This window comes from Chelmon rostratus, chromosome 11 (genome assembly GCF_017976325.1).
Source record: "Chelmon rostratus isolate fCheRos1 chromosome 11, fCheRos1.pri, whole genome shotgun sequence".
NCBI lineage: Eukaryota > Metazoa > Chordata > Actinopteri > Chaetodontiformes > Chaetodontidae > Chelmon > Chelmon rostratus.
The window spans coordinates 7,402,080-7,424,179 of NC_055668.1; the positions used below are offsets into that span (position 1 = coordinate 7,402,080).

The 22,100-nt window shown below is 42.6% G+C and overlaps 1 protein-coding gene across 2 annotated transcripts in view; it reads right to left on the minus strand.

Annotated features, from left to right (window-relative positions):
- Positions 1 to 1,695, minus strand: part of cdh23 (cadherin-related 23) — a 141,826-nt gene extending 140,131 nt beyond the window's left edge. For both annotated transcript variants that reach the window (XM_041947075.1, XM_041947076.1), the window contains exon 1: positions 1,614 to 1,695. In XM_041947075.1, the coding sequence (XP_041803009.1) occupies positions 1,614 to 1,695 (82 nt within the window). The remainder of the gene's footprint in view (positions 1 to 1,613) is intronic.
- Positions 1,696 to 22,100: the final 20,405 nt, after the last annotated feature.

A 22,100-nucleotide genomic window follows, 5' to 3' on the forward strand; every position in this document is an offset into this window, starting at 1 on the left:
CAAAATAATCACAGCGGTGATCATCAATCCAATTTGCTGGATCTGGGAGGTAATGCTCAGGAGGAGCGCAGGGTCAGCGTGCTAATGGGCTAGTTAGAGAGAGAGAGAAAGACAGAGGTAACGGAAAGTAAACGCAGGGTCCACCAGCCTCTCACACTCGCCTCTCGAGTGTGAGGGGCGAGAGGCAAGAGGACTCCGGAGATATGAAGAAAGGTCTGGATAAACTCATTGTGCTTGATGGAAAGAGGTTGTGGCATTCACTTAATAACCTTCCCCGCTGCGTCAGCGCTGTGTGTGATTGGAGGTGTCTCCTGGCTGCCACCGTGAGACATTACCGTGACTTTTCGTGCAACGCTGAAGCTCCCTCTCACTATATCTGTCCCGCGCTCAGGTTCTCACAGAGACGCACTCAGCGAGGAGGCAAACACTGTGAGGCAGCTCTTAAGCCGAGCAGTAATGTGACAGGGGGGTGTACAAGAGTGGATTAATGACAGTGATAAAATGTGAAAAAAATAAATAGACCACGTGCAGGGCTGAACGGAAAAGATGCACAAGTCAGGAGAAGGTAAGGGAATGCATCATGTGTAGAAGGAAAGCGACAGGTTGTCCTTTCAGACGGTTCTTCAAGAGCTGAGAGGAAATATAAATCTCCTGAAATTAAAATTCTGTCATCAAATCTTTCAAGTCCACTTCCAAAAACATTAGGACGCTGTGTAAAACATGAATAAATACAGGATGCAATCATTTGCATATAACTGTTTACTGACAATGGTTTTTTGAACTGTTCCTGAGCCCATGTATTCATCTCCTTTATCCGATCATGTGTTCACAAAGTGGTGAACCTCACTCCATCCTTGTGAGCAACTGAGCTTTTCCAGGATGCTTTTTTCATACCCAATAATGATACTATCACCTGTTACCAATCAACCTGTTTACCTGTGGAATGATCCAAACAGGAGTTTTTGTTTTTTCCCAGTCTTTTGTTGCTCCTGAACCAACTTGTTTGAAACATGTTGCTGCATCAAATTCAGAATGAGCAGATATTTATAAAAATCAATGAAGCTGATGAGGTCAAACATTAAATATACTCCGTCTCTGTACTGTTTTTAACTGAGTATATGTCAAAAAGGACAAGCAAATTATCACATTCTGTTTCATTTTTTTTTTTTTTTTTTTTTGGAATCAGGGTTGTCTTCCATCATCCTCAAATCTTTACAAAGTCACAGAAAAGACCATACCATTATTCTTTATAATCCTGTGTATGACTAACAGAGGTGGATTTATAGCTAAATGTCGATGCCACACTGATAATTTTAAACCTTCATTCCTTTCTTCAGGAAACAGTGAACATATTCCTTTTCAATTATTCAGCTTCAAATTCACACTGTTGCACATATTCACAAAAATAGCTGCCAAGTAAAAACAGTGTCCTCTACTTTTTGCCGCCCAGAAGCGACACATTAAATTGGAATATATGCACTGTGAGAGAAAGTCGGGGTCACTGCATAAATGATGCGGCGTAAATGGCTTTCCCTTCACAATCTCCACTCATAAAAGAAGCCTCGTCTTTGCAGAGTTACACATATTCGGTCTTCACAGCGAGGAGGACTCACCTTCACAGAAGGAGTGGAGAATGAGGAAGGGTAGGAGGAGCTTGGCAATCATCCTGCCGCCTAAACCCACGCTCCACGACATCACCTGCACCTGACGGAGCACACACAGACACAGAATGCTGATCAGTCACAATCATTTGGCGAGCTCGTTATTCGCAGTGCAGTTTCGGTCGAGCCACGTAATGTCTACAGACATTCCAGCTCCTTTATGTACCATGCAAGTGAGTAGGAGGTGCGATCGGTGCGACGGAGGGAAGAAAAAAAGATTCAAGGCATGCTTCACGCAGGTGTTCTCTTGTCTGTGTGTGTGTGTGTGTGTGTGTGTGTGTGTCGGCTCGAGGCTTTGCTTTGGTAAAGGCAAATCGACGGCTCATTTACGCATTGTTAATTAACTATAAATTGCTGCTATCCTTTAAACTTAGATTCTGAGAAAGTTTTGCTTATGTTTGTTTTATTAAGCTTCCTCTCCACATGTCACGAGTCCAGATGTTGGAAATCATGTATCGGTCCTCTGAAGCTTTCTGTCAGGCCTGACAGCTCAGGCTGGGACGGCCCATTATTCCCAAACCCCATAATAGTCCGAAAAATGTCTGAAAACTCTGATTTAACTGGTTAGATAGTCAGGGTTGGAAAAAAAATGTCAGGGCCAATCAGAGGCAGGGGAATAACGGGCCGCTGGAACAATGGTACTGCACCGGTCAGGCGGCGCTGCCTTCCCTCCCACTCCTCCCCTCCCCTCACCTGCCTCTCGTTCCCCTCCCTCCTATTTGTTCCCTCTCTTTATGCTGTCATCACCTGTCCCGGCGAGGCCTCACTGGTCGGCAAACTCATTCAGTGACAATTTAATTTTGAAGGGTTATCTTTCTAAATTCTCCCTCTCCCCAAAGCCCACTGCGTTTTAGCTCACAGTAAAACTTATGTTCAGAGACAGCGCTGCCTGTCCTTCAGGTATCTGATGGCAAAAAAAACTAAAAAACTAAAAAAAAAAAGCCCCGTAGAAGCCAGCGTGAGAAGCAATAAATTACAATACAGACGCTGCTTTGTGTTGCCTCTTGCTGTCCTGTCGCTGTGGTGCTTTTAAAGATATACACTATGTGCTGGATTCAATTCAGACAAAGCAGCTAAAATTTACAGGTGAGTGAGAAAGAGACACAAGGTAAAGAATAGTCTGTCTGTGTTTATTGTGTACAAAATATATATGCATGCGTGTGTGTGTGTGTGTGTGTGCTTATATTAGCTGTGCATGTGTGTCAGTTTGAATAGGCACATTTGTTTTCATTTGGATTCTTGTTTCCTCAGCATTACTGCATTTCACTTCCTGTAACAATGCAACCTGCATGGCTGTATCTTGTTTTTGTTTTTTTTTTCCTCCATTCCTTCCTCATTTCCCTTTCCCTTCCTTCTTTCCTCATACAAAGCCATTTGTCTGTCTTGCTGGGCCCTGAAGACCTCGCCTCCCCCTCCATACCCTTTCCTCCCTCCTCGACCTCTCCGATGCAGCCGTGGCCCCCTGGTAGAGGATATAATCTGGACTCAGACGGAAAGCTGACGACAGCAGCCTAAACAGATTACACATTTACGCAACTTGTCCTTTCCTGTGCAAACAGTCACTTCCGACTGTTCGCATCACAAACACACCTGAGGTAGCAGGACTCGGACGCTCCTGCAGCACTTTAAGTGGCCTCATGCGCTAACATAGAAAGTTGATCAAACCCAGTAACTACAACACAGAAAGCTACACGACCTAAGGGCGAAATCTCAGTGTTTCCCCGTGTTCCTCTTTGATGCTTGGTTAGGGTTGATCAGTCTGGATGAGGACAATCAATAAAGCCCATTCCCAGCTCCCCACACTGAAAAAAATAAAATAATTGTACACTGAGCAGAGAACAAGCTTTGAGTCTCTGTTTTTTGTCCTGCTTTTTTTTTTTTTGCTGAATGAAAACACATTTCACCGAAAAAGCTGTTTCCTCTGTATCATCTCTCCATGTTCTCTGCTTTGCTAAATAGAATCTGACTGTGCTCGATTGATTTTCTTAGGAAAAAACGGAAATGCCCACAGACTGATTGGAAATATCAGATGCCACTGTAAAAACCCATCATTGTGAAAGATCTGCGACGTGATGGATAGTGGTACCCCTACTACTGTCATTTTTCATTTCCCTGTTCTAGTATATAATGTAGGAAAGTGGTTGATTTATGCATGAGCTTTACTTTGTTATCTGCCCGATCTCCTTTTTCTCTCCCCCCACACACCTTACCCAGCCTCCTCGCTAATCCTCCCTCCAAATGTTTCAGGACAGATGACGAATGGGTGAATGTGAGCGATGGATACCGCTCGAGATGGACGCGCTGGCTTTGAGAGAGCTGAGGCAGCTGTGGAAAACAGGAGCAGTCGTCCCGCACCGGCATGCGGCTCTCTGCTCGCGCCGGGATCCACCAGGATTCCCTGTTAAACATTCCCCCAAAGAAAGCACCCCCACCAAGTTACAGACGCCCTGTGCCATGACTACAGGTGGCCACAGTCGTCTTGTCGGTATGTGCTACCTGGACTGTGTGTATCACTCTGTGCTGCCGCGTGCTTGAGGCAAAGCAAGCAGCTGCTAAGGATCCCTCTGAGCAAATTATGAACAGGAAGGTTATTGATAATAACTTATGTATGTGGTTAATAGCTCATGCATTTTCTATTGAGTGTTACAATTTGAAACTGTACTGTATGCAATTTAAATTCTTCTTCTTTCATTTTATTTTGCCCAGTTTTTAGGTATCCAATTTCTGCCAACACACCAACACAATTTTGGTAACCTGGAGTTAATGTGTGATGCCAATGCATAACATGTCTTTCCAGATAGACTTCACGTAAGTCCCGGTCAACAGTTTTTACAGGAAACTATCTTATATTGGAGGATAAAGAGAAGTGTCCACAGCAGGTCTGTGGATTATCTGGAGTAAACAGGACATTGTTACTGAAAACACACGTTTCATAAATGTCATTTCACAATATTCTCCGCACCACAAAAAAAAAGTTCCATTTAGCTCAGTTGTCTCAGTGCAGGCACTGCTGTACATATTAAATGTCAGAATCTCAGCACACTGAACTGACCCTCTAAACGCCTGGTATGCTAATTTGTTGCTACTCTTCAGGAGACAATATTCCTAATTCCACTATTGTTATATTTTAGCACCACTTGAACAACAAACAGTTTCTCAGAGTAATTCCACGGCTGACTCAAGCTATTGTGTGAACATACAATGTGCTGTGGCACACGCTGCATACCACTGCAATCACTTCAGTAACAATATGGTGGAGGGAGAATGGGAAGGTGGGTGGTGGTAATCAAACCCTGCTTAGCATCCCAAGAGCACTGGGCGTGGCCCCGGCCTCCATGCTCAAGTATCAACACCCAGTTTGTTGATAATGGAACCGAGCAGCAAACCTCTCAAAATATTCAAGTCATTTCTGACCACATGAATTGAAAGCAGAGTCAAACATACTTAGAAACTGATGTTTAACAAACCTTTTCTAGCATCAGTGAACATAAATCAACATTTTAACACTTAGATCATAGACTGTGCCTTTAAGGAAGGGTGGAGGGATGCCATCGAGCCCAGAGCAGACAAAGTAATTTAAATGAAAGCGGGGGCCCTTGAGGTGGAGGTAAGTTAGTAATTAGCGAAAGCATGATCTAGCTTTAGATTTAGTGGAGTACCATTAGAGCAGAATGACATGTTCCAATCAGTCAGTCATGCACGGGGCAATCACACTGCAGAGGACAAAGCAGGGACGTGGTCCTCGATGCACGCTGGTCCTCGCTGTGGCACGGTCCCCCTCCATTGGCTGTGCTGTCACCATCTATCAATCCCTCACTTTCTTCACTCTGTCAGAGTCACTGCTCATCTTGTGCTCACCCCCCTTACCCATAACGTCTCCTACCGATCTCGCACTCTTCCCAAGCTTGCCTTTTCTGTCTGTTTTTTTGCTCTTTTCAGTCATCTCTCCCTGTCCACTTTCTCCTCTTGGTCTAATCTACATTGATACATGCTTCTTCCTTTTTTGATTTACCTTGTCCAATTATATATGAATTTCATAGCCATCCTGTTTTTCTTTGCACTAAGCTTTGGCAGATAATTGTGTCTCCTGTGTCCGCATGTAAAATGCCAACTGAATAAATACATGTCTTCTGTGGGCCATGTTTTTGGTCTGTTGTCATGTTTAGTGTGGGTCCCTGTACCCAAAGAGTAATGAAAAGTAGACCTCATGATCTGAAGGATTTTTCTTTAAAAAGTGTAGGATAACCTTTGACTGCTCTCGAGGCTTTTTTGTTCTGGTTACTGTTCACCTGTCATTAATGAATCATCAGTTTCTCACTGTGATGCAGCACACATCTGAAAGCTGAAACTATTTTGAGTCCATTAAATCACGTCCAATATTTACACCTCTAAGACTTGCCAACATGCCAGAGATCCTGCCCTGAATCCCAATTTGAAGGCAGACTATTTTAAGGCCTAGAATGACTATTAGGAACACACACAGCTCCCACTGGGCAAAGCTTAGAGTGGCTGAGATCCAGGTCTATTTAATGAGTTGTGGTCCTATAGCTTATCTGACAGTAATGTGTGATTAAGGCAGTGTAAAGTGAAGAGTAATATCTGGACCCGCTGTGCTCTCTCCAGAGAGGCCTGGCTGCCCACATGGCTGTATCTCCTGGCTTACTGCACTCGATATTATTGATTACATGGCAATTGTGTCTGACTTGCCTTAACCTCAAAGGAACCCTTCTCAGAGCGATTGGTGGGCCTCAACCAGCAGCCAAATCTGGATTATCACAGCAAATCAATGGCAGATTTCTGCCCGCCCTCGGTCCTCATGAAAAAGCCATCACTCATTAGCACAGTGATCACAGACAGATTAGCAGACATTTGGCCTCGTCAGGGAGAGGGGAGGGACGGCGGTGGTCTGATGAGCTGAGTAATGTCTTCCTTCCCGCCCTCCTGATCTCTTCATCTCAAACATGACATGACTTTCTGAAAGCCTTACTCAGCAAACCTCGCTCGCATGACAGGAGTGCAGTGTAAACGGGCTTGCGTTTGGTCCGCAGAGCATGTAGTGCTGCCTGAGCAGAAGCGATAATCAAACTGGCATGGCACACTGAGGCAACCGTTCACTTTGGACAGGTCAGGTCTTCAGCTTTCTTAGCAAATTAGTGGCCAAGGTCTTTGGAAAAGACACAGTGATGTATCTGCTAGACAAACACACAGAGGTTCAGCAACCACAGTGGTTAGCACATTAGAGGTTAGAGATGTGGCATATTGTCCAAGCACCACATCAGTGACCAAACCTCAGTTTTCTATAGAGGTCGAAACAAATGAGTCACCCTCTATCTTTACACACTTGTTTTTGCAAACCTAACCCAAAATTTATGATGTTAATGAATTGTAAAATGTGACATGAACAGCTTCCATCTCGGCAGACACATCAATTGCATGTGTGTGCATCCTGGAAGAGGGATCCCTCTGTTTGCTCTTCCTGAGGTTTTGTCCATTTCTTCCCCGTTAAAAGGGATTTTTTGGGGAGTTTTCCTTCTCCAAATCGAGGGTCTAATGATAGAGGGTGTTGCATGCTGTACAGATTGTACAGTGCCTTACGGCAAATTTGTCATGCTGGGCTAAATAGACTTGACTTGACTTGACTGGAGCCTCTTCTCAACAAAAGATCACTAACGCCCTGCTAGGCAAACCCAAGACAGGGCACTATAGGACACATGCCAAGCCAAACTCTGTCCTTCAAGTGGAGAAGCTGCCTGCAACTTCTTTGATCCCGTATGGACTGACAGTAAGGCTAAACACTGCGGGAGAGACGAGGGAAGCTTACACAGGACCTAGGGAGATGGTAATTATCAGGAACAGGATGAGAGCGCTGCAAGGCGCCGCATTACAGCACCCTGTCACAAAACGCTTGAGCAGGCACAACTCATACACACCCTGTGCTGTGCTGACCAGCGCCATGATGGATGTGTGTGTGTTAGTGTGTGTGTGTGTGTGTGTGTGTGTGTGTGTGTGTGGAGGTGACATGGGGCCTGAGGGAGGGGTGGGGGTTGATTAGTGTTCACTTGGAGTAAATAGTGGGAGTGAAGCCTCCTCCTGTGCCGCACACTGAGACACAGCTGGGTGAGAGAGCACACTGCATTTCTCCGGTGAATGCTGAGGAGGCTCGTGCACAAAAGGAGCATTAAAGGCTGATTTAAGACTGATGGAGCAGTGATGGAGGACACATGATGATGATGACACTCCATCTTGGAGACAAGTTAGCTACTGTAGGTGAGGTGTCTGTGCATGACACTCAGGTGAAAGAGAAAAATTAAAAAACTGATAAATCAGACATTCAGTGTAGGACTTTAGATTAAATTAAATGTGGTGCTCATTATTGAATTGTCTTAATATTAATACATCAGTTTACACTATTGACGGGAGTACACAATCATGTCTAATGCTTTAGTGCATTAGAAATATAATGTATAGAAAAATCACTACAAGTACACTTTTACTTTTTGTGTTTGACTTATACTTTCAAAAAGTATACTTCTAAACAGATGTCTTTAAATTGTACTTAAATGTGTTAAAAATGAATCGACTAATTCTGCAATACTGAAAGTGGTATTTTAAAGTGTAGTTTATTCTAAGTGTATTAAAAATTGTACTTATGTGTACTTTTAAAAGTGGACTAAATTACAAATGCTCTTAATAGTAATAAAGTGTACTCATGAAAAGTATACTTACTTTCAAGTACTTTGTAATAGCATGCTTAATTAAAGTGTGCTTTAATTTCACTTTTTTTAGGTATATTTCAGTATATTTCCAAATCACTTGTGATATAATACAGTTGTACCGCAAGTGTGTTTTAAATGCTCATGAATCCTGATTTTCACTGGTGTACTTCAGTGAACTTAAAGATTGTATAAGGTTGTGCCAATTAAGCTTGAGTACTGCTTGAGTACACTTAGGTATACTCGAAGGTGACAAAAATAGCACAAACTGTACTTTGTACATTCTTCAAAAAGGAATAAGTTGAGCATAATAAATTTTCAGCTGGGACATAATAAAAACTCAAATTAAGTCCATCAAGTTGGTTCAAATGATTGTAGTTTAGATAACAAAAATCCAAAGACAAATGATTTTCTAATCCTCAGTTATTCATTATCTCATTACACGACAGATGACAGAGAATTGTGTGAGATTTCCACTTCAGGGTTGTGAATTACACACAGAGACAATAATTGATGATGAATTTTACTGTTGCTACAACTGCTCATTACCTCGCCAGTGGCCATTTGTATCTCTGCACGTGTCGTCCACGTTGCATGCAGCTGTCATGCTTGTACAGACGACACTGATCACCGTGTACCTCCATTCTGCTTCTGACCTGCTGCACTCGAGGTCATGACAGAGCGGGTAAGATATTACGTTACGTATCATTATCACCATGTATTTGCTGTGAAAGTAAACTGGGATGAGAAGCTCTCTGACAAAAGGTTTTATGTTAATTAGCTAAGAGAACTGAATTACATTACCACAGCTATAGTCATTCATTCATTCATCAAATAAAAGTCAAAACTGCAGCCAATTGTCTCAAAAGATACAAGATTCAAAAAGAGAATGCAAGAAAAAGAAAATCGTGTGTAGGAAGCAAGCCACCATGTCTGCTGCTGCCACCTCCTTTTTGCCTGAGTGCAGACTGACATCACAATCTTAGCTCTCTGATTTTAGGCTTTTAGTGTTTTTGCGGACAAATTGTAGTGAGAACATAATGACACACTCCGTGACTTTTTTCCTCTCATCCATCTGCTGATAAAAACAGCACAGATCAATGCGGCTGTCATGCCCTCCTTGTCCTCTGCTCTACTTTCATCCCACTGGATCACAGTGTTTTCAGCTTCAACACACAGACAGCCTACAACTGTTTTTATGAGACAATGAGATGTATTGTTAATGAGCCTCCGTTGTTTTATACTGTAATCACGGCATTAGCGGGCTCTTCATCGCAGTGTTTATTTGCCTCAGCTCTCCTCAGCCTGTGATTTGTTCTTTCTTCCTCGCTCAAACGATAAGCCAGTAAACAAACTCAAAGCCTCAATAATGTGAACTGATTGCCTCTTCCGGAAATTTTGATGTCAGTCTTAAAATGCCCGTTTCTTAGTCAGGCTCTCTTTTGATTCGGCCATTATTCGCTGCAATGAGCTTGGCGAAGCTGTCCCAGCAGAGGCCTGTGTGCATATCAGACAACATAAACACAGACAGCTGTGTCAGAGGGCAGCCGATAGTCTGTAGAGACTCATTCATCTCCTTTTGTCTCTCTCTTTGTTAGAGCGCAGTCATTCCATCCCGCCAGCAGCTGACTGTTTCTACCCCGGTCGAAAGATCAAAACACACCATTTAGTAGCTCCTCTCCAGCACAGATGACCTTTGCATCTCAACACTTCACCTCTCTCCTCATTCAGCCCTGCCTCCCATCTCCCTCCGCCCTCATTGTCTCTCCCCCCGTCCCGCCTGTCTCCGTGCTGCCTCAGCCCCACTTCGGGGCAGCATTCCATGCGTAAATACCAACAACAAGGATTTGTCACACGACAAAGCTGCCATTAAATTGCTGTTTTGTTTGTTTTACATGCCACGGTTTATTTTCAGGGGAGAATGTGACTTGATGTGGTAAATGCTACCAGCTCAGATATGAATCCCAAACGTTTTAACTGTGAGAAATGAAAGGCCTCCATACCTTCCTTCAGGAAATTTCCATTTCCAAATACCCTCATAATGGTTTCACACTTACACAATAATGAATCAATACAGGGATACAAGGATTAGCAGCAATAGACTACAACAAGATTATTGTGCATGGTTGGGTTTACGACCAACTATTTAAGCAATTGTCCTCTCTTAGAAGGCACTGTAAATGATGAGATCTATTGAGAGCCTTTTGCCCACCAACACAAATTTGGAAAAGCACGGCTTCACATCCGTAAGGTCAGCAGCACGCAGGATATGACGGTTCACCTGCAATAAAACAGGCTGAGCAAAATCATCTTCTCAGCCCTCCCCTCCTCTCCTCTCCAACCTGTTTTCTGCTGTTCTGCCCGACTGCCTTGGCTGATTTAATGACCACCGCAGCTGGACCAGGAGAGAGGAGGGTGCAGAAATGTGAAAAGTGGGAAGCGTGCAATGATCATTATTGCAAGTACCAGGAATTTTGCGGAGACGGCAAAAGCAGGTGGGAAAAAGGCGGAAAGTTGACATTTAATGTCCGCGAGTTGTATCGAAAGCTGTCATACAGAGAGCACTGTGTTCAAACCACAACAGTGCATTATTCTGTCAGCAAAGGCACACCACTGTATAAATACAGCTGCAATACAAATCAATTCCTGTCAACTGCAACCCCATGCACTTACTGTGCCAAAGCAAATGATACAATGACGTCTTGAAGCCAATAATATCTTGAATATACAAAAATCAGCATAAATAACATAAAAATTACATTCATGAGCCATCAGCTACTATAGCAGTTACTCAAGAGCAACGTATATAGACTCCTCAGATGCTTTTATTCCTGGTAATCAATAACAAACCTTTCCCAATGGCTCCACTCCCAATTTCCACAGATTGGCTAAGATACAACAATTATATCAACACCATGGGATAAAAATGAGATGCTTCATTTTAATATCTGCCACTTTTCCATCCTCCACATTGCCTCCTCTCCCTTTCCTCTTCCACAAGTTTACCATCCTTGAATTTCACAATACCCCCATCCTTTCTTGTCCTCATACCATGCTTTGCTCCCTCTCGGAGACCTCATACGACAGTCCAGTAAAGTCACAGTATCTGCAATTCATTCCTCCATCCCTCATATTGGGTTTCATTCGAGCCTGTCAGTCAAGGTGTCTGTCAGATATGGACTCTCCAGTTAACTGTTTTTTTTTTCCTTCCTTCTCATATTTTGAATGAATTCAGGGAGAGTGACAGACACTCACAACGGGAAACTGTCAGAGGCAAGCTTTCCCCTCACAATGCATGAAAAACAGCAGCAGTTTCTTCTGAGATGCATAATATTAAGTATCTGATTCTTTGATGGTATGGCTTTTTAAAAAATCTTTAAAAATGTTTAAGTTTTTAGTTTTATTTTTTTCAGGGTGTGTGTGTCTTCCACAGCCTCAGGTTGTCTAGCAGAGGCCTGGGAGTATCTGAGCTGTTCCTACCAGTACTAGAACTCTTCTCAACAGATAATCTGCTGAGCTTCTACCAGTCTGGGGCCAAAGCCCCTCATGCTCCTATCTACTCTACCACTGGGACAACTGGGGATTTCACATTCCACTACTAGATAGTTCTTCCTTCAGTCCTTGGTATTCCTCTACCGTCTCATGCTTTCTTCCTGATATCGCCATCACTCAGAATCAACTCATTACTGCTGCCTTCTGTTCCTTATTGACCACCAGAATGTCCGGTTAGCCGGCACATGCACATATTCATGGTAAACTTTGACTATAGCAGGGACTACAACAGTAACATTGTGGTGGACAACAGTGAGGATGAGTGAACCATCATACCATGATGTTTCAGCAGGAGCGTGGACAGCATATTTCCTCAGAGACAGAACAAGCTTGGTCGCTCCTTTCATGTCATGCTATCAGGATCTTGCTTATCCCACCTGGAGCACATCACTGTATGCACTTTATAATCTGACTGTTGGAGGCTGTTGGGCTGCTCGTAGTGTGTCATATGCTGCACTACTGGTGAGCATATGAAAAAGTTATTTAGTAGCCTCTGAAAACATTTTGAGGTTTGAAATGTCAGAATTACACAGATTATTCAATGGTCATTTGCAGGTTAAAGTTTTAATAAAGTTTAGCAGTGGTCCAATGCAGTAAATCTGCCTTGCTGGGAAAAATATCACAAACATTACGATCCACATAACATCATACAGACTTACTGATATGGTGATTTCAATAATAAACCTAGTTTGCATAAAATTGTGATTTGAGTAGAAAAAATGTAAGTGGCTGAAAAGTGTGAGCAGTCAGGCCAAGAGGTAAAAGAAAGAGACAAAAATCTGCATAGCATCACTCTGCAAAGTCATTGTCGCATCAGCTGAATGAAGATCAAAGCCATTTAATGAAATATTTCACAACTATCTGCGATTACAATATTTGGATACATAATAGGAAAAAATGTACTGACCCAGGCCGCAGGACTAATCGCTAGATACTCAAAGTGAGCGGCGTTCCCCTTTAACCTGGCGCTGCGTCGCCGCCGCGTTCAGGTGACACATGAATAAATAAGTGGGCACCGAGGCGCTTCCCAGCCGCCGCTGCCGGAGTCACCAGGGCTACCTGAGATAACACCGTGCACCTGACACCTCTGCAAGCATGCACGCTGCCTCACGTTCACTGACTGCTTAATTACTCTGATAACATAAGCCGTGGAGAGGCAAAAGCAACAGTTGGAGTGGACCACTGCTAAACATAACTTGAATGAAGAGGTCGCACACGCGTTGTTGCATTGCCCATCATCTAGCCGGTCCTCCCACTGGAGTGACAGCTCATCAAAACAGTGCTTACATTATCCATCAACTACTTCTACAACTCCTAATCCACGCACATTCAGAAGCCGCCGCGTAACCAAAAGCCAAAGTGAGAGAACTATCAGTGCGCGTAAAAGTCTTGAATTACGCACAACTATAGTGGGTTGGACATGTTAGTCTACATTATTAGAGAAACAGTTATTTTGTGAAAAGCTCTTGTCTGTCGCAGTCATCCCTCTGACCGCTTCTCCTATCAACTGATAGCAGGATCATCATGTCATTATCATATTGTCCTACCTTCCTCGTCCGTGTCCGTCGCTGGCTGAGCGCCTTTAGATTCGATTGCCTGTCCTGCTGTGATGCGTTACCAAGTATCTGCTACCCCCTCTCTCTCTCTCTCTCCCGCTCCCCCTCCCTCCCCTCTCCTCCCTCTCTCTCTCTCTCTCTCTGTTTCTCTATTTTTCCCGTTAGCTTTATTCAATCACCACCAACGCCCTGGTCACTGCAAATTTCACTTCACTCCCAGTGCAAAAAAAAAAACAAAAAAAAAAACCCCAAAATAGACCCTCACTTGTTTGGAGCTCCTACATAATGTCCCGTATTACACCCACTCCTCCCACAACAGGGTTACACTCCAGCAATCCCAGCGCCGACAGGTGCAGCCCCACTGGTTTTAAATGTTGCTCCGAAGGAGCACGATTTTATTTTTCTCAATTAAAAAATCTCACGCACAACGCCCGTGCACGCACAATGAAATGCTCTCTATATATTTTGCATTTTGATGGAGGCAAATATAAAGCACGGCCCTGCTGCGTTTTGTCAGTGTAAAATGTAGAATAATTACGCTTAGATGTTCTCAGAAATAATTTACAAGCTTCACGGAAGAAGGCTGAATTCACAGAGATTAAAGAGATCTATTTATGAGTCTCCTAAATAAGCTCAGGAGCTAATATATGACACAGATTAAATTTGAAATCCATTACTTAACCACAGAGGTCATGGAGCTGATGTGCGCAATAGCCAGTGCGACAGCAGCACCTAGTGTATAAAACAAGAATTACACTTAGAGCAGCTGCCACAGCATCCAAATGAGACGACTTTTTAAAGACACACGTACACTGAATGGCTTTGCACGGGTATGGTCTAATTTACACAACTTTAAACTCTTCTAATCTCAACAGGCTGGATATATTTAGTTAAACATACCTGTCTCATTCAGGTAATAACCGGTCTTCGCCTCTTCTGACATGGTTGTCCACGTGTATTTAAGGGTCTTTGGAAAGACTTGCAGAAGAAGTGGCTGAGACCTGGCTTACAGATACAGATGTTAGCAGGTGCCAAAATGTGCAGGGAATCAACACAAGAGTGGCAGCTGGTTTAGTGGAACTACTGATCACAGGGCAAACACCACCTGCAATGCATTTATTTAGTGCAGCCAAATTTTTTTTAATTTAACATTTTAAAGCGATGTCATGTGAGTTTTCCAGAAGAACAGAGTCAATGTGAACATTTTTTTTAACTGATTTAGTTTATTTGGTAAATCTGTAACCTTGAAAAAGACACAATTTAACATAGCAATACATGAATAATTTATTATATTATGTATGTAAAGAACCCTCCTTTTATACACCACCAAGGTCTGCTAACTTCGCCTCTTATTCTGTTCAGTCCTTATATGCAGTCAAAGCCGATGTGCTGCTGAAAAGTTTTTTCCACTCAAGTCCTGGCTTCCTGACATCGCTTGTGTTCTGTTTCCATTCAAACATATGAACTCATTCCTTTGTCAGTGGCCTGAAATACGACTCCAGCATTCATGAGCTTTGAGAAAACATCCTGTTTCTGAGGATCAGCCGACTGTGGCTCAGGAGGAAGATCAGTAGTTGTCCCCTAATCAGAGGGCTGGTGGTCAGAGCCCCGTCCCCTGCAGTCCACCTGTTGAAATGTCCTTGTCCATGGCAGCCTCTGCCATCATAATGTGTGTGAATGCTGATTTGTGTTGTAAATTGCTTTGAGTGGTGAGACTAGAAAAGTTCTACATAAAGACTTTTTTTAATATATCATTTAAAATTCCTGCAACTTCTTTCTTTGCCGAGTCAGTCAACTTGTGACAGATAAACACATTTAACTTGAGCAGATTCAGTTATGCCTGGATGACAGATGGCTGCCAACAAAGTGAAATCTGGCTATACTTTACATAAGACAAGGCGAGTAATATGTCCACTTTCTTCCCTGTTTTTTTCAGACGGCAATGGTGTAAAATGCACTTAAGCCTTTATCCTGAAATTCACTGCAATGTGACATTGCATGAGTACTATGGCAAGTAACCCTACATGTGTCCATATGCATGTAAGCTGTCATCTGAATTTAAAATAAAAAGCTTGTGAATCTTCTGCTTTCATCATTACTTTCATTTATAACGCTCCACTGGAGTCAAGTTCTTGACAAATGACCTCAAGCGGTTTTATTGTTTTAATAAGGGAAGGATTGCTATGGCAACAGGTCCTTTTATTGTTCATGTAGACCATTCAACTTCAGTTAATTGATCCCCTTCCACTGATCCCTCACTTCTTGTATGCTACATATTTGACCACTAAGTGAGAGACTCACTGGAGGGTGACGTTAAAGAAAGACAGTGTGCCAGTGTGGAACCCAATGCAGAGGGAGCAGACATGTTTTTACTCACAATGCTGCTGTCCTGATGATGGCTTTTCCTCCCGGATGCAAGTGTTGCAGCTAAAAGCCCAAACAGAAATAACACAACACTGTGTCGTGGCTACAGAGGCAGTAGAAAATGTTTAGTATTGCTTTGTGACAGAAATGTTGTTTATCTTGATGGAGAGCGCACATTTTGATATTACAAATGTGTTACTAAAGCTCATGTGACAGCAACATACGTCATTGTGTTAAATGCAGAACATAGTATTTTAGTGAATGTGTTGAGTAAACTTATTCTGTGGCAGAAAGATCACCAAGTCACTAAAGCTGAAGGTCTCCTCTTTTATCACCTGGTGCTACTTGACCATTTGCCCCTCTGAGGACAAATGAAGTTCTACCTGGCTTGACTTGACACCATCCTCCTCCTCGCACTCATGATGCAGCGGGCATAATGATGCTTCAAAGTGATACTTTGCTGCCCTCTGGTGGATATTTCACTCAAGTACAGTTTGAAAGTGTTGAGGTGCCTCTTCCAAAGCATTCAAGTTTGAAGCTGTTTTGTTTGAAGCCCCAGGAAAGGGTCACAGTGGACCACAGTTCAAATCATAATGACAAGAACAGGCTAATATTATAAGCTGATGTCAATGCAGGGAATGGCATATACAGCAGGAGCCAATAGGAATAGGTTTTATGACTTGCACTGACACTTGAATACGTCATGGATATGTGGACCTTGTGGTTTTACATACAGCTATAGATATAGGAAAGTGGTATTTGTACCTTTGAGCCAATATGATGTGTATTAATCAATCTTTGGCTTAGTCGACCTCTTTTTGCGTGGCTGCCAGAGGGAAATACAATATGAGTTTTCTCCTCCTACACAAAACACTTTGTCTGGAGTTTTGAAAGACAGAAAGCCCTGGGCCACCCATTGGTACTAATCAATACCACTGTATTAAAAAATGTTTTTATTCCTGTATGTTTACTGTGTGGTCAGATAATTTCACCCTTCAACATAACAAATGTTGACTTTTTGCAGAGCCTTGCTTAAAAATAGCTGCTGTAACTTTGAAAGTTGGTGGCCATTTTGGGTTGTCATTGCCAAACTAGTGGTGTTCCTGCCCCGCCCTGACAAGTGTGCGGTGAAAAGGCCAGTTGGAACTATGAAATTTAGATGACCCTGTAAAAACAGGTATCCCCACAGCACCACAATAAATTCATGATTGGTCATGAGCTTGACTCACTTGAAACCGCACAAACATTTTTTGTTCCTTATAATATGTGTGGGGCGTATTTGTGTGTTTATTTCCACACATGCATTGTGGATAAACATTCAGCTGCTCATTTGCTTTAGGACTCCTGGTTCCCATGTCCTCAATACCTTTTATGAAATTCAGCAGCACTGCCAGAAAGCTTGTGTAATGCCACTTGGCAGTAGCCACGCAAAGCACGACAGTGAAGATTTGTACTAAATACCAGAAGGGGACTATGTTTCCATGGTTTTACTGCAAAAAGATTTAATCATGACCAAAAACTCCCAACTGATCGCGTTTTGGCTTTGTGAGACAGCTGCACATGTAACTGCACAAATAACATATAACATAACAAATTTGGACTGTGACAAACGTTTGATATGACTATAAACTGCTGCATCAGCATTTGAACTGATAAGCATTCATCTGTCAAATCACAAGGCTTAGACTGGTCATGCAGAAATACCTCATCATTTTTCATATTGTTTGGAGTCAAGTATTTGTCCCCTGAAACCCGTTCCGACATCGAACAGTTGCATCCTGCACACAGAGTGAGATAGGTCCTCCTGTGTTTTGAGCAATGTGGTATCTGGCTAATGACTTCCCAGCTGTCATCTGGAAGAAGCCGGTGCCAAAATGGGCAGAAGGATGAAGAAAGCTCAGCCTATTACACTGGCACTGCCACGGCAGCTTCCCTTGGCAGTCATGAATACCTAGACAATCGCTGGCTAGGGTTAATGTGCACCCCCATTAGTGACAGTTACCTAACACCTTTGGAAGAACTCACCACAGGGCCATGCCAAGCAGCACCAGGGGTTCCAGCACTGCTCCCAGTGTCCCACTGTTCGCCTCTGCTGAAGTCGTGTCCGCTCCACAGAGCTGCTCGTGCACTTCACAGGCTCCGCTGTGCTCTTTTCAGTTCACTGCCGGGGATAGGATGAAAGCTTGTTGGCGGGAGACAGTGGAAGTATTTCTGATGACACAGATACGACACAGAGCCCGGCAGGAGCGAATGGAGGGATGACCTGTCGACGGAGACGGGAGTCCCCAGTGTTGGTGCATGGGACTGAAATTCACGATGAAAAGGGAAGATAGACAGACTGTGTTCAGTGAATATTAACATGGTTAGAATGTTGATTTGAGCATAATAGGCCATTTTCATTAAAGACGTTCTGACATGTCACAGCAGGTAAAGCTCAGGTGTAATTCATGAAATAAATGATGGCTGGATTCCTTTTAGCTGCTTCAGGTTCAGGGTCCTTGTGTGTATTGTGCATGCTGCCTCACTGTTACTGCTTACTGGGGCATTTAAATAGAAAATGATTAATGACGTTAGCAACATGTGTCAAAATTGCTGTGAGTAGGTCTGTTGTGGCAGCTATGCTTTATACAGGAGGCCGGCATGATGGCCATTTATTTTCTATGAAGGGAAAACACAGTGGAAATCAGTTTTATATTATTCTGTTGTATTTATATGACTGTATTTCTTTCTATATTTCTTTTTAATTTAACTTTTATTTGTTTTATATTTACCAGAGAAAACAACCCGCCATTATTGTATATTTTTGGTGCAATGTCCTATTTAGCACAGATGCACGGTGTGGATTTTTTTCAGGTGATACTGTGAACCGATACTTACCTGCTTCTCGTGGCCGATACGATAATTTAATTTAATAACTTTTTTAAAAAGGAGTTAATGACCTGTGGCTTATGCACACCTGAGTGTAAAAAAGATGGAAGATTTAATATTCCATCGCTCTGACCTAACTAAATCTAGCTGACCTTACGATATAAGATTTGCCGTGTTTAAAGTCAGAGACTTGCGGAACATGAATTGCAAATTTCGTTCATGTTTTCTTCCTCTGAAACGGTCAAAACACGTCTGTAGTCTACAGTGGGTGGGTCTACCCAGATGCAGCAGTTCGACAATATTGTGCTGTGCCGCACTCATGTTCCTCCTCCTCCTCATTCTCATTTATGGACGGATTGCAAACCACCTCCTGTGTGTGTTACTGTGCGTCTTCTATTACCAGCTCTATTTATCAACTGGAATTACATTATTAGAATCCCATTACTGACCGATTTTTAAAAATATTTTCTCACCTAATGTTAAAATGGTTGTAAACTTTCTGCATTGTGACTGTCTGAGGAAGATAGAAAAGCAGAAATCGAGAGAAAGAGTTGAAGGGAGGCGGGGGGTTACCAGCTGATGCAGTGACAGGAGGGGAGAGAAGAAGCTGCCTCTTGGTTTCTGGGAAGACTAGGCAGCACAGTCAAAAGGTGCTGGGAAACTTCTTGTCTCAGAGGCCTTTGCTAAATGAACCATGAGGACGACCCTTACAAAACATCCTGAAACACAGTGACACAGTGGAAGTGTGAGGAGACTGGGAAGTTGCACAAAACTAAAGTATAACTAAAAGTGTGTATGTGTGTGTTATTTATGCATATATATATATATGTGTGTGAGAGAGCAAGTGAGAGACAGCTTTACATTTTGAGCCACATCATTTTCACCTCTGAGTCTCATACTTTATGTTATTACCATAGCGCGTCTCTACTTCTGCTAAAATATGTGCACAGTATTTAGATATTGGACGAGGGTTTAACCAAAGGCAAATTAAACCAGAGCACTCTTTAATGTGCAAAATTCAAAAGCCGTCTTTGCTATGACAACCTCATGCATGAGCAAAGCTGCCTAAATGACGAAACGCACCTTAAACACTCTCACGTCTGAATCTAAAGAGCCACTTTTTGGCAAGAAATTGTGAAAACTAGCCGGACGGTGAGGCATGGAGTGAAGGAATCCATCTCAGAGTATGGACAACTTATTCCTGACATTAAAGGGCTTAGAAGAGAAATGGAAAAATCAAAAGACTTCCCCGATTTGATTGTTAATTGTGCTTGTACTGCCTGATGTCACGCATCCTGTAAAGCAATTCAGATTTTTTTAAGTATCTATATCATGTGTAGTTGACGAGACTTGTATGAGCATGTAGGACATACGTCACTTCTAAAGCATTAAGGGCGGTAACACAGTGCTGTTTGTGAAGCGTCTGCCACCATGCAGCGGGGAGAGTAATACATCTTGATTGGTTTTTGACAGACTGAGCTGCGATAACAGATGGCAGGTTGAGTTCTCCTGAAAAACAGGGAGCATGGTAGACCCTGGCTCCCCTTAGAATCCTATCAAAATGAAATTACTGGGAGCAGTTTGGCATGAAAGGAGAGAGCATAATTTGCTCAAGGAGGGAAGACACGCAGGCAGGATAGCTGTCTGCGTTTGATACTCATCCCGCTTCTCTTTCTCGTTTAGTTAATTACAGACGCTCAGGCATGCTATTGCTAATGCAGTTTGACTTCCACCTGGGAGCTGAAATGAGACACGCGCTTCTGTAACAACATCTCCACAAACATGATACTCCTTTTTTTCCCTTCATCCCTTTGTATTTATTTGAATACCAGCTTTAATATTTGTGGAGGTGTTTTTATTACACAGTCAAAAGCAGCAATTAAGAAGAAATACAGGGAAACAGAGGGTGTGTGATCTAAAACTAAAGACATGCACCCAAGACCACCAAGCACAGCACTATTTATTCCTATCTCACCATTCAGAAATGCGTTCGCTCTCTTCTTGATTAGGTTCACACTTGTTTCATCAGTTCGCTCGTGGCTTCTGCTGTATGTATGACATAGCTCACAGATCCATGCAGATTACTGTTGCACTTTAAGTCCCAGTGCAGAAAGTGTCAGACATTACTCTTTACAGATAAATTCTCCTCTGAGCAATCTGGCAGGCTGAAGCTAGTTTCATCAGTGACCTTTACCAAAGGAACGGTGATAGGATTTAGTGCTTGCATTGTTCACTTAATTAGAGAATCATATCTTTTCCCTCCACAGCAGCTCTCCCCCATACAGTGAAGAACCAAATGTGAGAACAAAAGACAATTGCCAAGTTGCAATCACTCATGTCTCGAGGCACTTCACTCTGGTGTTCTGTGTTTATGCCCCTGTCTTCCTTTTTTCCAGCAAGATCTGTCATGTATGGAGAACATTGTGCAATTATTCACATTTTACATACATTCTGTAAATTATCCTTTGTACGCATAATTTGAAATATCAGTTTGATGATCCGGGGTGGAGATTCAAGTCCATGAGAGAGTGTCTTGCACACCTGCACAGGTGTTCTGTTATTCTGTCTGATTAAACCTCTGCTTAGGTTGATGTCAGATCCATACATCAATTAGAATGACAATAGTGTTAAATATAGAGTCAGGTTAACATTTCAATACTACAGATTTTTTTGTTTTCCAAATACTTTTTGATGAAGCATTTATGTACAGTGGGTAAATTGTGGGAAGGTAGGGTAAATGTTGGGTGCACAACGCACAGGACACAGGACTGGAGACTGGGATTCCTAATCATGAGTCCTGTGCGGTCAACAAAAGCTCTTAGTTTAGGGAAAGATGGTGGTATCGGCTTTTTAAGTCACTTTTGGTATTCCAATATTTCTTTATTTATCTTTGCAGATTTCTAAGTAGCTATTATGTGACCATACTGCATGTAATTGCATGGAAGATAGATGTTATTTCTATAAGACGTGTTTGATGGAGACATTCATTAATTGCATGTGGTCCAGTTCCAAGAACTAATCCCTCTTTAATAAACATACGTACATGAATCTTAGTTTCATCAAATCAGCAACAAAGACATTGTACATAGGGTGGAGGTCGGGGTAGTGGTGGGTGCTCACATGAGTCTATCAGCTGAGGGAGAGTGAAAATTGGCAGTGCGACTAGTCAGGTGGTAGCCAAGCAACGGGGGAACGAGCCAGTGATGGTGAAGCATGAAGCAGAGGACACCAATTAATCAAAGCAAAACCAACTTCATTGCTCTTGTGTCTATTTGAACAATGCATCCTTTGGATTGTTTTGAAAGTTTGTAATTTTGTGCATTACATGTGGTTCATTTGTCACATTTAGACAATTCAGGAGACAATGAGGCATTTCCCAGTTGTCC